Below are 14,709 nucleotides of genomic sequence, written 5' to 3'. Positions count from 1 at the left end.
GGGAGGGAGGAAGGAAGGGAGGAAGGGAGGAAGGGGGGAAAGAGACGAGGGAGGGAAGGAATGAAGGAGGAAGGCAGGGAAGAGAAGGAAGGATGGGAGGAAGGAAGGAGGGAAAGGAAGGAGGGAGGGAGGAAGGAAGGGAGGAAAGAGAGAGGGAGGGAGGGAAGGAACAAAGGAGGGAGGGAGAGAAGAGAAGGAAAGGTGGGAGGGAGGGAAGAGAAGGAAGGGAGGGAGGGAAGAAGGGAGGGAGGGAGGAAGGAAGGAAGGAAAGGAGGGAGGGAGGAAGGAAGAGAGGAAGGGGGGAAAGAGAGACGGAGGGAAGGAAGGAACGAAGGAGGGAGGGAGGGAAGAGAAGGAAGGATTGGAGGAAGGAAGGATTGGAGGAAGGAAGGAAGGAATTGAGGAAGGGAGGAAGGGAGAAAAGAGAGACTGAGGGAGGGAAGGAATGAAGGAGGAAGGGAGGGAAGAGAAGGAAGGATGGGAGGAAGGAAGGAGGGAAAGGAGGGAGGGAGGAAGGAAGGGAGGAAGGGGGGAAAGAGACGGAGGGAGGGAAGGAATGAAGGAGGAAGGGAGGGAAGAGGAGGGATGGGAGGGAAGGAGGAAAGAAAGGAGGGAGGGAAGGAAGGAGAGAGGAGAAAGAGGAAAGACAGAAGGAAGGTAGGAAGGAAGGGAGAAAGGGAGGAAGGGAGGGAAAGAAGGAAGGAGGGAAGGAAGAAAAAAGAGAAGGAAGGGAGGGAGTGAGTGAGGGAAGGAAGGATGGGAAGAAGGGAGGGAGAGAGGAGAAAAGAAAGGAAGGGAACGAGGGAGGGAAGGAAGGAAGGAAGGAAAGGAGGGAGAGAGGAAGGAAGGGAGGAAGGAAGGAAGGAAAGGAGGGAGGGAGGAAGGAAGGGAGGAAGGGGGAAAGAGAGACGGAGGGAAGGAAGGAACAAAGGAGGGAGGGAGGGAAGAGAAGGAAGGATGGGAGGAAGGAAGGAGGGAAAGGAGGGAGGGAGGAAGGAAGGGAGGAAGGGGGAAGAGACGGAGGGAGGGAAGGAAGGGGAGAGGAGAAAGAGGAAAGACAGAAGGAAGGTAGGAAGGAAAGGGGAAAGGGAGGAAGGGAGGGAAAGAAGGAAGGAGGGAAGGAAGGAAGGAGGGAAGGAAGAAAAAAGAGAAGGAAGGGAGGGAGTGAGTGAGGGAAGGAAGGATGGGAAGAAGGGAGGGAGAGAGGAGAAAAGAAAGGAAGGGACCGAGGGAGGGAAGGAAGGAAGGAGGGAAGAAGAGAAGGTAGGAGGGAAGGAGAGAAGGAAGGGAGAGAGCAGGAAGGAAGCAGAAAGGGAAGAAGAGAGGAAAGAAGAAAAGAACGACAGAGGGTGAAGAAAGGAAGCAGAGAGGGAGGGACGGAAGGAGGAGAGGGAAGGAGGAAGCAAGGGAGGGAGGGATGGAGGAGACGGGAGGCCCCTGCTAAAGCATTTCCCCCACCTTGGACCCCGGGGCGAGCGGCGCTCAGGAGCCCTCCCGGCAGCCACCTCCTCCCCTGCGCCCCTGACCCTCACCTGCGCCCCTGAGCCGTGCACCCTCTTCCCTTGCAGATCCCGGGCGAGGACCCCTCCAGGATGCAAGTCCCCAACAGCACCGGCCCGGACAACGCGACGCTGCAGATGCTTCGGAACCCGGCGATCGCGGTGGCCCTGCCCGTGGTGTACTCGCTGGTGGCGGCGGTCAGCATCCCGGGCAACCTGTTCTCCCTGTGGGTGCTGTGCCGGCGCATCGGGCCCAGATCCCCTTCTGTCATCTTCATGATCAACCTGAGCGTCACGGACCTGATGCTGGCCAGCGTGCTGCCTTTCCAAATCTATTACCACTGCAACCGCAACCACTGGGTATTCGGGGTGCTCCTTTGCAACGTGGTGACGGTGGCCTTTTACGCAAACATGTATTCCAGCATCCTCACCATGACATGCATCAGCGTGGAGCGCTTCCTGGGGGTGCTGTACCCGCTCAGCTCCAAGCGCTGGCGCCGTCGTCGTTACGCGGTGGCCGCGTGCGCAGGGACCTGGCTGCTGCTCCTCACCGCCCTGTCCCCGCTGGCGCGCACCGATCTCACCTACCCGGTGCACGCCCTGGGTATCGTCACCTGCTTCGACGTGCTCAAGTGGACGATGCTCCCCAGCGTGGCCATGTGGGCCGTGTTCCTCTTCACCATCTTCATCCTGCTGTTCCTCATCCCTTTCGTGGTCACCGTGGCTTGTTACACGGCCACCATCCTCAAGCTTTTACGCACGGAGGAGGCGCACGGCCGGGAGCAGCGGAGGCGCGCGGTGGGCCTGGCCGTAGTGGTCCTGCTGTCGTTTGTCACCTGCTTCGCCCCCAACAACTTCGTGCTCCTGGCGCACATCGTGGGCCGCCTGTTCTATGGCAAGAGCTACTATCACGTGTACAAGCTCACCCTGTGTCTCAGCTGCCTCAACAACTGTCTGGACCCGTTTGTCTATTACTTTGCGTCCCGGGAATTCCAGCTGCGCCTGTGGGAGTATTTGGGCTACCGCCGGGTGCCCGGAGAACCCCTGGACACGCGTCGCGAGAGCCTCTTCTCCGCCAGGACCACGTCCGTGCGCTCCGAGGCCGGTGCGCAGCCCGAAGGGGTGCAGGGGGCCCCCAGGTCCGGCCTCCAGAGGCAGGAGAGCGTGTTCTGAGTCCCGCGGGGGAGCAGCTTGGAGATCCAGGGGCGCATGGAGAGGTCACGGTGCCAGAGGTTCAGGGAGAAGAGCTGCATCTCTCCCAGGCACTGCAGAGGCACCGGTGAGGAAGGGTCTCCAGCCTTCACTCAGGGTAGAGAAAAAAGCGAGGCCCAGCGGTGCACAGGGCGCTTTGTTATCCTGCAGAAGGTGCCTCTGCCTCTCTGTGCCACGGGACAGCGGGTGCCACCATTGCCCGGCTAATTTTTGTATTTTTTTAGTAGGGCCGGGGTGTCACCCCCGAGCTCCTTGGACACCTCTTCTCACACCTGTCCGTACCGGAGCGTGGATATTCCACCAGCCCCACTGCCTCCCCGACTCCGTTTCTGGATATCCTCCCGGGGCGACCTGCGAGCCCCATTCCCAGCTCTTCTCCTTGCTGACATCGTCGCTTAGCTGTGGTTCTGGCCTTCCCCATCCTCCCCCGAGAGGTTCTGGTCTCCGTAGCTTGGTGCACACCGAAATTTCTGTTTATTTCACTCAGGAGCATTGCAGTTGCTGTGTTTGGAATTCTTCTTTCAGAGACTCCAGCAAGTCAGCTACTCTGCGTCCCCACTTCCCCACGCGCCGCCACGTCCCAACCCCCACCCTGGAGGTGACCACCGTGATTTTTGGCACAGTTGTTCTGACCCGGCTTGGTGGGACCCCACCCCTATTCTGCTTCTGTGAGTCCCTGATAGGGAATGATGTCCCATCGGGTCCCTGGAACACACTCAGGCCTCCGTGACTCAGGACAAGGACCACGGGAGGCCCAGGTGTAGAAAGGAGGCTCCGTGAGACGGGCCCCCAGGCCACGCCAACCCAAGGGTGCAGCTCGATTCGGGAGTTCCCCACCTCCTGCCCATTCTCTGCGTCCTTTTCCCCCACGGACAGCCTCAGCCATGGCAAGTCCAACTGGCCTGCCCGTGAGACCGTTTGGAGACCGAGCAGCAGGTGCAGGTGTGGACCCCAGGAACCTACAGGGGTATCAGCCGCTGAGCCCCCTCCGTGCTGTGTGGGTGGTGAGCAGGCTGTGTCTTTGTCTGTCTTCCACACGGGATGTGCCTGTACCAGCCCCAATACCTGAGCTGGTTCAGGGCAAAGAAGAGCTCTGACTCCCCAGGGGTGTCGGAACATCATGTGCAATTGGATCCCAGGCTCTCTTGGGAGAGAAGGACCAGTCTGGAGGTGGGAGTGGGAACGCTGCCTGTCTGTTCAGGGTCTCTGTGTCTCCACAGTGAGTGGCCTCGGATGCCCAGCCCCTCCCTTTCTGTGCACTGCGGACGCTGATGGAGGCTGAAGCTGCTGTTCAGAGGTCCTCTGTTGGTGCCTCTTTCCTGCCGTCATCACTGTGGCGGGAAAACAGAGATGGTTTTGTAATGAATTATCATTCCCAAAACCCGTGTCCACCTGGAACATCAGGATGGGACCGTATTTGAAAATCGGGTCTTTACAAATGTAATGAAGTAAGGCGAGGCCATCCTGCATTTACAGTGAACCCCATCCAGTGTCCCTGTGAGAGACGGAAGAGGAGACACACACACAGAGGAGGAGGCCACATAAAGACAGAGGCAGAGGCTGCAGTGATGCTGCCACAAGCCCAGGGATGCCTGGAGCCCCCAGGAGCTGCTCCCCTCAAGTCTCTGGAGGGAACTGGATATAATTGTGGTGCACTGAACAGTTGCCCCAGAAAGACATGTCTTGTTTTAAAGCCCAGAACCTGAAATTATTATAGATTTTATTTGGTAATAAGGAACTTTGCATATGTAATCACTTAAGGATATGAAGATGAGATCGTCCTGGATTATTAAGCAGCCTAAATGCCATGACCAGTGTCCTTCTTTTTTTTTTTTTTTTTTTTTTTTTGAGACAGAGTCTCGCTCTGTCTCCCGGACTGGAGTGCAGTGGCGCAATCTCGGCTCACTGCAAGCTCCGCCTCCCGGGTTCACGCCATTCTCCTGCCTCAGCCTCCGAGTAGCTGGGACTACAGGCGCCCGCCACCGCGCCCGGCTAATTTTTTTGTATTTTTTAGTAGAGACGGGGTTTCACCGTGGTCTCGATCTCCTGACCTCGTGATCCGCCCGCCTCGGCCTCCCAAAGTGCTGGGATTACAAGCGTGAGCCACCGCGCCTGGCTGACCAGTGTCCTTCTAAGAGATGGAAGAGGAGACACAGACACAGAGGAGGAGGCCACGTGGAGATGGAGGCAGAGACTGGAGTGATGTGGCTACAAGCCCAGGGATGCCTGGAGCCCCCAGGAGCTGGGAGAGGCAGGAAGGACCCTCCCTTAGAGCGTCCCAGAAGGAATTGGATACAATTGTAGTGGATTGAATAGTGGCCCCCAGAAACATTTGTCCATATCCTAATGCTCAGAGTCTGTAAGACCTTATTTGGAAATAGGGTCTTTGCAGATGCGATTAAGTTAAGGACCTTGAGATTGGATCATTCTGGATTAAGGTGGGCCCTAAATCCAATGACAGGTGTCCTTCTAAGAGACAGAAGAGGAGACACAGACACGGAGCAGGAGGCCACGTGGAGATGGAGGCAGAGACTGGAGTGATGTGGCCACAAGCCCAGGGACGCCTGGAGCCCCCAGGAGCTGGGACAGGCAGGAAGGACCCTCCCCTAGAACCTCCAGAAGGAACTGGAGGATGCGTGAGAGACCCAGAACTTCCACAGAAGGAGGAAAATTAACCCCCTGCTTCTCTAGACTGTCCCAAAGCTGAACCCTAGAAAGCAAAGCTGCTACAGAAGCATCCAGGACCGAAAGTCCTCAGTCAGCGAGAGACCCCACAGGAACACACGCCGCAAGTGCTGAGCGTGGGCCTTGGGTGTGTCTCATGAGGGAAAAAAAAAAAACTGTGAAAAACCTCAGAGTAGCACCTTCACAGTAATGCACGGACGATCCCTAAACTGCCTTGTAAACAAAAATGAGAGCTTGAGTCAGAGGAAGCTGAGACAATATCCTTCCTCGACAACGTGCGAGAACCCTGACATCCCCCAGCAAATGAAGACGTCGCAATCAGGCAAAGTGTGTCGATTTTTTTTTTTTTTTTTTTGTCATTATGATGATTTTTGCAGACACTTGGCTATGGAGAGCAGCCGACACCCCCTCTTACAGCCGCGGATGTTTCCTGGAAGCTGACTCAGTCTGTTCACCGGCTGAGCTTTGAGTGAAAAGATAACACAGGTCTATTGACTCACACACGTGTTTTAAGACGGAAAACTTTTCTTCTGTTCTTGGCAGGACATGGAGAGAGGGAGGGATTCCAAAAAGTCTCAGCCTCCATCAAGGCGTGGCGGCTCATGCCGGTAATCCCAGCACTTTGGGAGGCTCAGCCGGGAGGACTGACTGAGTTCGGGAGTTCAAGGGCCAACCTAGGCAACACAGTGAGACCCCATCTCTGTAAAAAATAAAAATAAGACGTAAGAAAAAAACATGAGCTTTGATGCTGCTTCTATTTTTTCCCAGTGCACAGGGCAAATGTGTTTCTGTCTCTGATTTCTGCAGGACTTGCATTTTAAACACAGATCACATTTTATGCTGGATCCAATGTCTTATCCTCTTCAAGGCTCCTTGTCTTAGCCTGTTTATCCTGCTGGAAACAAACAAACAAACAAACAAAACACCATTGCATTACTCAGAGATCTCTAGAGGGACAGAATAGGATAGACAGATAAATAAATGAATAGATAGATACATAGATAGATAGATAGATAGTAGATAGATTAGATAGACAGATTAGATAGATAGTAGATAGATTAGATAGATTGATAGTAGATAGATTAGACAGACAGACAGACAGATAGAGAGTAGATGGATTAGATAGACAGATAGTAGATAGATTAGATAGATGATAGACAGATAGATAGATAGATAGATAGATGATAGATCAATAGATAGATAGATGATAGATAGATAGATAGATAGATAGAGTTTCAGGCTGGGCACAGTGGCTCACACCTGTAATCCCAGCACTTTGGGAGGCCGAGGCAGGCGGATCACCTGAGGTCAGGAGTTCAAGACCAGCCTGACCAACATGGTGAAACCCCATCTCTACTTAAAATACAAAAATTGACTGGGCGTGGTGGTGCACACCTGTAATCCCAGCTACTTGGGAGGCTGAGGCAGGAGAATCGCTGGAACCCGGGAGGCGGAAGTTGCAGTGAGCCGAGATCACACCACTGCATTTCAGCCTGGGTGACAGAGTGAGACTCCGTCTCAAAAATAAATAAAGGGAAGTTTATTAAGTATTAACTCACAGGATCACAAGGTCCCACAATAGGCCATCTGCAGGCTGAGGAGCAAGGAGAGCCAGTCCCAGTCCCAAAACTGAAGAACTTGGAGTCAGATGTTCAAGGGCAGGAAGCGTCCAGCACGGGAGGAAGATGTAGGCTGGGAGGCTAGGCCTATCTCTCCTTTTCACATTTTTCTGCCTGCTTATATTCTAGCCTCGATGGCAGTTGATTAGATGGTGCTCACCCACATTAAGGGGGGGGGGTCTGCCTTTCCCAGCCCACTGACTCAAATGTTCATCTCCTCTGGCAACACCCTCACAGACACACCCAGGATCAGTACTTGTATCCTTCAATCCAATCACGTTGACACTTGGTATTAACCATCACAACCATCAACTGGGTGGCTTACAAACAATAGGCATTGCTTGCTCACAGTTCTAGAGGCTGGGGCTGGGTGTGGTGGCTCACGCCTGTAATCCCAGCACTTTGGGAGGCAGAGGCAGGTGGATCACGAGGTCAGGAGTTTAAGACCAGCCTGGCCAACATGATGAAACCCTGTCTCTACTAAAACTACAAAAATTAGCCGGGCATGGTGGCGGGCGCCTGTAATCCCAGCTACTCGGGAGGCTGAGGCAGGAGAATCGCTTGAACCCGGGAGGCGGAGATTGCAGTGAGCTGAGATCGCACCACTGCACTCCAGTCTGGGTGACAGAGGGAGACTCTGTCTCAAAAAAAAAAAAAGATGGATAGACAAATGGATAGATGATAGATGGATAGATACATACATGGGTAGATAGATGATAGATTGATAAATGGATGATAGGAGATGATTAGATAGATATAGATAGATAGATAGATAGATGAATGATAGGTAGATGATAGATTGATAGATGATAGATGAATATATAGATGATGGATAGATGGATAGATAGATGGATAACAGATTGATGATGGAAAGATAGATGGATAGATGGATAGAAGATAGATAATACATTGATGATGGAAAGATAGAAAGATGGATAGAAGATAGATAATGGATAGTTATACAGACTATAGATAGATGGATACATAGATAAACAGAATGGATGGAAAGATAGATAATAAATGATAGCTATAGAGATGATAGGTAGATAATGGATACACAGATGGATATAGATACATAGACAACAAAAGAGGGGGGTATAAATGATAGATGAGATAGGTAGGTAGACACAACAGATAGATGATAGTTAGAATAGATAGATAGATGATAGATAGATGGTAGATTGGTAGATGATATATCTAATCATAGATGATAGATACATAGATGGATAGACTGAGAGATGATAGATAAATGATTGATACATAGATACATAGATGGATAGATACATAGATAGATGATACATACATACATACATACATACATACAGATGGATACATAGATAGATGATAGATACGTACATACATACAGATGGATAGATAGATAGATGATAGACAGATACGTACATACATAGATGGATGGATAGATAGATAATAGAAAGACAGATACATACATACATAGATGGATAGATAGATGATAGATACATACATAGATGGATAGATAGATGATAGACAGATACATACATACATACATACATAGATGGATAGATAGATGATAGACAGATACATACATACATGGATAGATACATGATAGACACATACATAGATAGATGGGTAGATAGATGATAGACACATACATACATAGATGGATGGATAGATGATAGGTAGACACATACATAGATGGATGGATAGACAGATGATAGATTCATACATACATAGATGGATAGATGATAGACAGATACATACATACATATATAGATGGATAGATGGATGATAGATACATACATACATAGATGGATAGATACATAGATTGATAGATGATAGACAGATACATACATACATACATAGATGGATAGATATATAGATGATAGCTAGACGGATACATACATACATAGATAGATGGATAGACACATACATAGATAGATGGATAGATAGACACATACATACATAGATAGATACATGGATGGATAGAGAGATACATAGATATTACGGCTAAATAGATGAAAGGGTGATAGACAGATACATAGACAAGATAGATGGATACATGATAGATGAATAGCTGGATACATGATGGATAACATAGATACATAGATAGATGATAGATAGACAAACCCTCTCATGCTAACTCAGGGTTCCTCCACCTCAGCACAGCTGACGTCTGGGGCTGGAGGACTGTCTGTGGTGGGGCCGTCCTGGGCACTGTAGGGTGTTGAGCAGAGACCCTGGGCTCACCCACCAGACGGGAGCAGCACCCCTGCACTGCACGCACACCCCCAGACGTGAGGGCCAAAAATATCTTCAGACATTGCCAGCTGTTTCTTGGAAGGTAGGATCTCTCCTCAGTTGGTGACAAGTGAATTACACAAAACCCACACACATGCACACATTTGAGAATCTTTGAACCTCCAACCATGCGATGCTGGCTCAATGCGAAACAGAACATTAAGGAAGGAAGCCCAGCCTGGTGGGACGGGGTGGATGAGTTTGCTGGAGTTGCCATAGCAAAGTCCTGTACGCTGTACAGCTTAGACAACAGACGTTGATTCTTCCACGTTCCTGGAGGCTGGAGGTCTGAGGTCAAGGTGTGGGCAGGGCTGGCTCCTCCTGAGGCCTGTCTTCTGGGCTTGGAGACGCTGTCTTCTCCCTGTGTCCTCACAGGGTCATCCCTCCATGTGTGTCTGTGTCTTCAGCTCCTCTTCTCCTCTTCCTATGAGATGTCTTAGTCCATTGCAGGCTGCTATCACAGAATACCATAGACTGGGTTGCTTATTAATAACAGGCATTGGCCGGGCACGGTGGCTCACGCCTGTAATCCCAGCACTTTGGGAGACCGAGGTGGGCAGATCACGTCAGGAGATCGAGACCATCCTGGCTAACATAGTGAAACCCTGTCTCTACTAAAAAACACACAAAAAAATTAGCCGGGTGTGGTGGTGGGTGCCTGTAGTCCCAGCTACTCAGGAGGCTGAGGCAGGAGAATGGCATGAACCCGGGAGGCAGAGCTTGCAGTGAGCCCAGATCACATGTCTGCACTCCAGCCTGGGTGACAGAGCGAGACTCTGTCTCAAAAACAAACAAAGAAAACAAAACAAAACAAACAAACAGGCATCGGCCGGGCACAGTGGCTCATGCCTGTAATTCCAGCACTTTGGGAGGCTGAAGTGGGCAGATCACCTGAGGTCGGGAGTTCAAGACCAGCCTGGCCAACATGGAGAAACCCCGTCTCTACTAAAAAAGACAAAAAATTAGCTGGGCGTGGTGGCGGTCCCAGATACTTGGGAGGCTGAGGCAGGAGAGTCACTTGAACCTGAGAGGTGGAGGTTGCAGTGAGCCGAGATGGCGCCACTGCACTCCAGTCTGGGCAACAGAGCAAGAGTCAGTCTAACAAAAAAAAAAAAAAAAAAAAAAAAAGCCAAGAAAAATCTGAAAGTCACTGAAGGGCACATATTGAGGAGGCTGCAGTAGTCAGGGCTTCAGAGCAGTTAAAGCTCTGCCTGCTGGGGTTGCAATGATGTGGCCGTAATGGAGAACTTACAGGGATAAACAGAGGCGTGTTAAAGGCTGCTGGACCCCATCTCTGGTTAGCACTCCTTCTGGAATGCTGGTATGGGGGACCGTGTTGATTCATGCCTCCCCATAGATATGTCCACCTGGTGAACGGCACCTTATTTGGAAATAGGGTCCTTACATGTGCAATTAGTTCATGATTTCAAGATATCATGCTGGATTAAGGTGGACCCTAAGTCCAATGACACGTGTCCTTGTAAGAGACAGAAGAGGAGACACAGACACAGAGGAGAAGGCCATGTGGAGACGGATGCAGAGACTGGAGCGATGCAGCCACAAGCCCAGGGATGCCTGGAGCCCCCAGGAGCCGGGAGAGGCAGGAAGCTTCCTCCCCTAGAGCCTTCGGAGGGAGCGTGGCCCTGCCTATTCCTTGATTTCAGATGTCTGGCCTCCAGAGCTGTAATACAATTAATTTTTGCTGTTTTAAGCCCCAGAGTTTTGAGTGACATTTACCAGCAACCCCCACTTTAGGTCACTAAACTCTCCAGCTTTGCCTGTACACGTGTAGGAAGTGGCAGGCTTCATTTTCTATAGAGAATTACTGTAATTTCCTTTGCTATTTTTCTTTATGATTTAATATCTCACCAGCAGCTGGGCCCGGTGGCTCACACCTGTAATCTCTGCACTTTGGGAGGCTGAGTCGGGTGGATCACCTGAGGTCAGAAGTTCGAGACCAGCCTGGCCAACACAGTGAAACCCCATCTCTACTAAAAATACAAAAATTAGCCGGGTGTGATGGCAGGTGCCTGTAATCCTAGCTACTCAGGAGGCTGAGGCAGGAGAATCGCTTGAACCTGGGAGGCGGAGGTTGCAGTGAGCCGAGATTGCACAATTGCACTCCAGCGTGGGCGACACAGTGAGACTCAGTCTCAAAAAACAAAGAAAGAAACAAACAAACAAACAAAAAAACCCTTCACCTGCATGGAGTTTAAGTTCTATGCAGTACAGTTTGTAAACTTGTGATTCCTTCTGCTGCTTCAAAACGAAGAAAGTTACTTCTCCAAAATTCTGAAATGTGAATCTATGTGCTGCTTTTTAAACAATTTTTTCCAAAAACTCACAATATTGAATATCAGACATCACGTGGTTTAGATGTTTTTTTCCTCTCTTTTCTTTGACTCTTCTGTAACTTCTCTGAATACAGTTTTTCGTTTTCTGCATAATGTGTTGGACACCCTCGGATGTCATTGCACGGTTAACAAAATTAACTGTAGGATTCCATTTTCTGTATCTACACATCACTGGCATATGCTCTGAGCATATTATTATTTTTGACATTTTATTTTAAAATCTTTTGAGTCACAAAGGCTGGGGAAACAGTGCCGGAGTCTCCACGCCCCGGTGGGATTGTACGAAGCAGGTGCAGCTGGGCTCTGGGGGAGGTTTAAGAAAAATCCTCGCACAGCTCACGCGCGCCCCCTGCAGCCTGCGGCACGCCAGGGACCCGCTGCCCTGGAGGTGGGGTCCATTTACGGAGGGAAGGCACATCTGGTCCCATCCCTGCGCCCCCCGCACTGCGCCCACAGGGGGTCCCCACGCCGCGCCCATCACCACGCCCGCGCGGATCCCCAATGTCCACGCCCCTCCCACCAGGCCCGCGGGGACCCCCATCTCCCTGCCCTTCCCACCTGGCCCGCGAGAACCCCCATATCCGTACCCCTCCCGGCATTCTCGCGGGGACCCTCATCTCCAAGCCCCTCCCACCATCCCCGCGGGAATTCCCATCTCCACGCGCCTCCCAGCATCCCCGCGGGGAATTCCATCTCCACGCCCCTCCCACCAGGCCCGTGGACACCCCCATCTCCACGCCCCTCCCACCAGGCCCGTGGACACCCCCATCTCCACGCCCCTCCCACCAGGCCCGTGGACACCCCCATCTCCGCGCCCCTCCCACCAGGCCCGTGGACACCCCCATCTCCACGCCACTCGCACCGGGTCCGCGGGGAACCCCCCATCTCTACGTTCCCCGCCACGGCGCCCACAAGACCCCCATCTCTGAGCCTGGTCCCCCATGTGCGGGTAAGAACCCCTCAGTCCCACGGCTGCCCACAACCCCAGCATTTCCGCGGGAACTCCAGCATTTCCACTCCCCGTGCCGCGCCTGCAAGGAACCCCAAGTATCCACGCCAGCCATTCCTCCCTGGGACCCCCCAGCTGCCTGCGCTTTCGGCGGGATTGTCCGTCTCGGCGCCGCAGGCGGGGCGGGGAGGGGCGGGGCGAGCGCCAGGGGCGGGGACGGGGCCCGGGAGGCGGAGCTGGGGGCGGTGCTTCAGCGAGCGGCCGGGGCGGGGCCCGAGGGGAGGCGGGCAGGGGTGTGGCCTGGGCGTGGCCTCGCGGGGAGGCCAATGAAGGCGTGGACTGGGCGTGGCCTCGCGGAGACCTCAATGGAGGCGCGACATGGGCGTGGCCTTGGGGGGCAGAGGTCAATGGAGGCGTGGCCTGGACGTGCCCTCGCGGGGAGGCCAATGAAGGCGTGGACTGGGCGTGGCCTCGCGGAGACTTCAATGGAGGCGTGACATGGGCGTGGCCTTGGGGGGAGAGGTCAATGGAGGCGTGTCCTGGAGCGGGGAGGCCAATGAAGGCGTGGACTGGGCGTGGCCTCGCGGAGATAGCAATGGAGGCGTGACATGGGCGTGGCCTTGGGGGGGAGAGGTCAATGGAGGCGTGGCCTGGACGTGGCCTCTCGGGGAGGCCAATGAAGGCGTGGACTGGGCGTGGCCTCGCGGAGGCGGGCGGGGGCGTGGCCTCGGGGAGCGGGACTCTGGACGCCGTTTTTTGCAGCCGCGCTGCGCGCACCGCGGGCTCCGGGCACAGATTTGCGGACGCCCGGCTCCTGGCGTGGACGCCATGGTGCTGTGCCCGGTGATTGGGAAGCTGCTGCACAAGCGCGTGGTGCTGGCCAGCGCCTCCCCACGCCGTCAGGAGATCCTCAGCAACGCGGTGCGGCCTGGGCCTGGGCGAGGCAGGGGACCGGGGACGGAGGGGCTGAACCGAGGAGGGCCCAGCGACTCAGGAATCCTAGGGATAGGGATGGGACAGTGACCTGAGACCCTTAGGGATGGGGGAGGGTAGAGTGTCCCGGGACCTCCAGGGATAGGGTTGGGGAGAGTGACCCGGAACCTCTAGGGATGGGGGAGGGGAGCGTAACCCGGAACCCCCTAGAGATGGGGGTGGGGAGTGACCTGGGACCCCTTAAGGATGGAGGAGGGGAGCGTAACCCGGGACCCCTAAGAATGGGGAGGGTAGAGTGAGCCAGGACCGCTAGGGGTGGGGACAGCAGAGTGACCCCAGAGCCCCACGGATGGGGATGAGGAGAGTAACCCGGGACCCCTAGGCATGGGGATGGGGAGACTAATCCGGGACCCCTAGGAATGGGGAGGGTAGAGTAACCCAGGACCCCTAGGAATGGGGAGGGCCGAGTGACCCAGAACCCCTAGGCATGAGGTTGGGGGGAGTGACCCAGAACCCCCTAGGAATGGGGAGGGCAGAGTAACCCAGGATCCCCCTGGGAATGGGGGAGGGGAGAGTAGACCGGGACCCCTAGGGATGGGGGTGGGGAGAGTAACCCGGAATCCCCTAGTGATGGGGGAGGGTAGAGTGGCCCAGGACTCCTAGGGATGGGGGAGAGTGGAGTGACCCAGAACCCCTAGGGATGGGGGAGGGTAGAGTAACCCGGGATCCCTAGGGATGGGGGAGGGTAGAATGACCCAGAACCCCCTAGGCATGGGGTAGGGGAGAGTGACCCAGGACCCCCTAGGAATGGGGAGGGCAGAGTAACCCAGGACCCCCCTAGGAATGGGGGAGGGGAGAGTAGACTGGGACCCCTAGGGATGGGGGTGGGGAGAGTAACCTGGAATCCCCTAGGGATGGGGGAGGGGAGAGTGGCCCAGGACCCCTAGGGATGGGGGAGGGTAGAGTGACCCAGAACCCCCTAGGCATGGGGGAGGGGAGAGTGACCCAGGACCCCCTAGGAATGGGGAGGGCAGAGTGACCCGGGACCCCTAGGGATGGGGGTGGGGAGAGTAACCCGGAACCCCCTAGAGATGGGGGAGGGGAGAGTGGCCCGGGACCCCTAGGGATGGGGGAGGGGAGAGTGACCCAGAACCCCCTAGGCATGGGGGAGGGGAGAGTGA

At 53.9% G+C, this 14,709-nt stretch overlaps 2 protein-coding genes across 11 annotated transcripts in view; both read left to right on the top strand.

Annotated features, from left to right (window-relative positions):
* The window catches only part of LOC129475918 (P2Y purinoceptor 8), an 82,336-nt gene extending 76,206 nt beyond the window's left edge, over nt 1-6,130 (top strand). For 3 of the 4 annotated variants that reach the window (XM_063635489.1, XM_055269677.2, XM_063635490.1), the window contains exon 2: nt 1,569-6,130. In XM_063635489.1, the coding sequence (XP_063491559.1) occupies nt 1,593-2,672 (1,080 nt within the window). In that variant the 5' untranslated portion in view covers nt 1,569-1,592 and the 3' untranslated portion in view covers nt 2,673-6,130. The remainder of the gene's footprint in view (nt 1-1,568) is intronic. The other variant, XR_010119802.1, reaches the window with a different exon arrangement.
* A 7,138-nt stretch (nt 6,131-13,268) lies between these two features.
* Nucleotides 13,269-14,709, top strand: part of ASMTL (acetylserotonin O-methyltransferase like) — a 47,758-nt gene continuing 46,317 nt past the window's right edge. For 3 of the 7 annotated variants that reach the window (XM_063635483.1, XM_063635481.1, XM_055269676.2), the window contains exon 1: nt 13,322-13,516. In XM_063635483.1, the coding sequence (XP_063491553.1) occupies nt 13,424-13,516 (93 nt within the window). In that variant the 5' untranslated portion in view covers nt 13,322-13,423. Of the gene's footprint in view, nt 13,517-14,709 lie in introns of all 7 variants that reach the window. The other 4 variants (XM_055269675.2, XM_055269673.2, XM_063635482.1 and 1 more) reach the window with 3 other exon arrangements.

The sequence above is a fragment of the Symphalangus syndactylus genome, chromosome Y (assembly GCF_028878055.3).
Source record: "Symphalangus syndactylus isolate Jambi chromosome Y, NHGRI_mSymSyn1-v2.1_pri, whole genome shotgun sequence".
Taxonomy (NCBI): domain Eukaryota; kingdom Metazoa; phylum Chordata; class Mammalia; order Primates; family Hylobatidae; genus Symphalangus; species Symphalangus syndactylus.
Note: the sequence above shows the minus strand (reverse complement) of the source record. Positions and strands in the feature narration are given on the sequence as shown.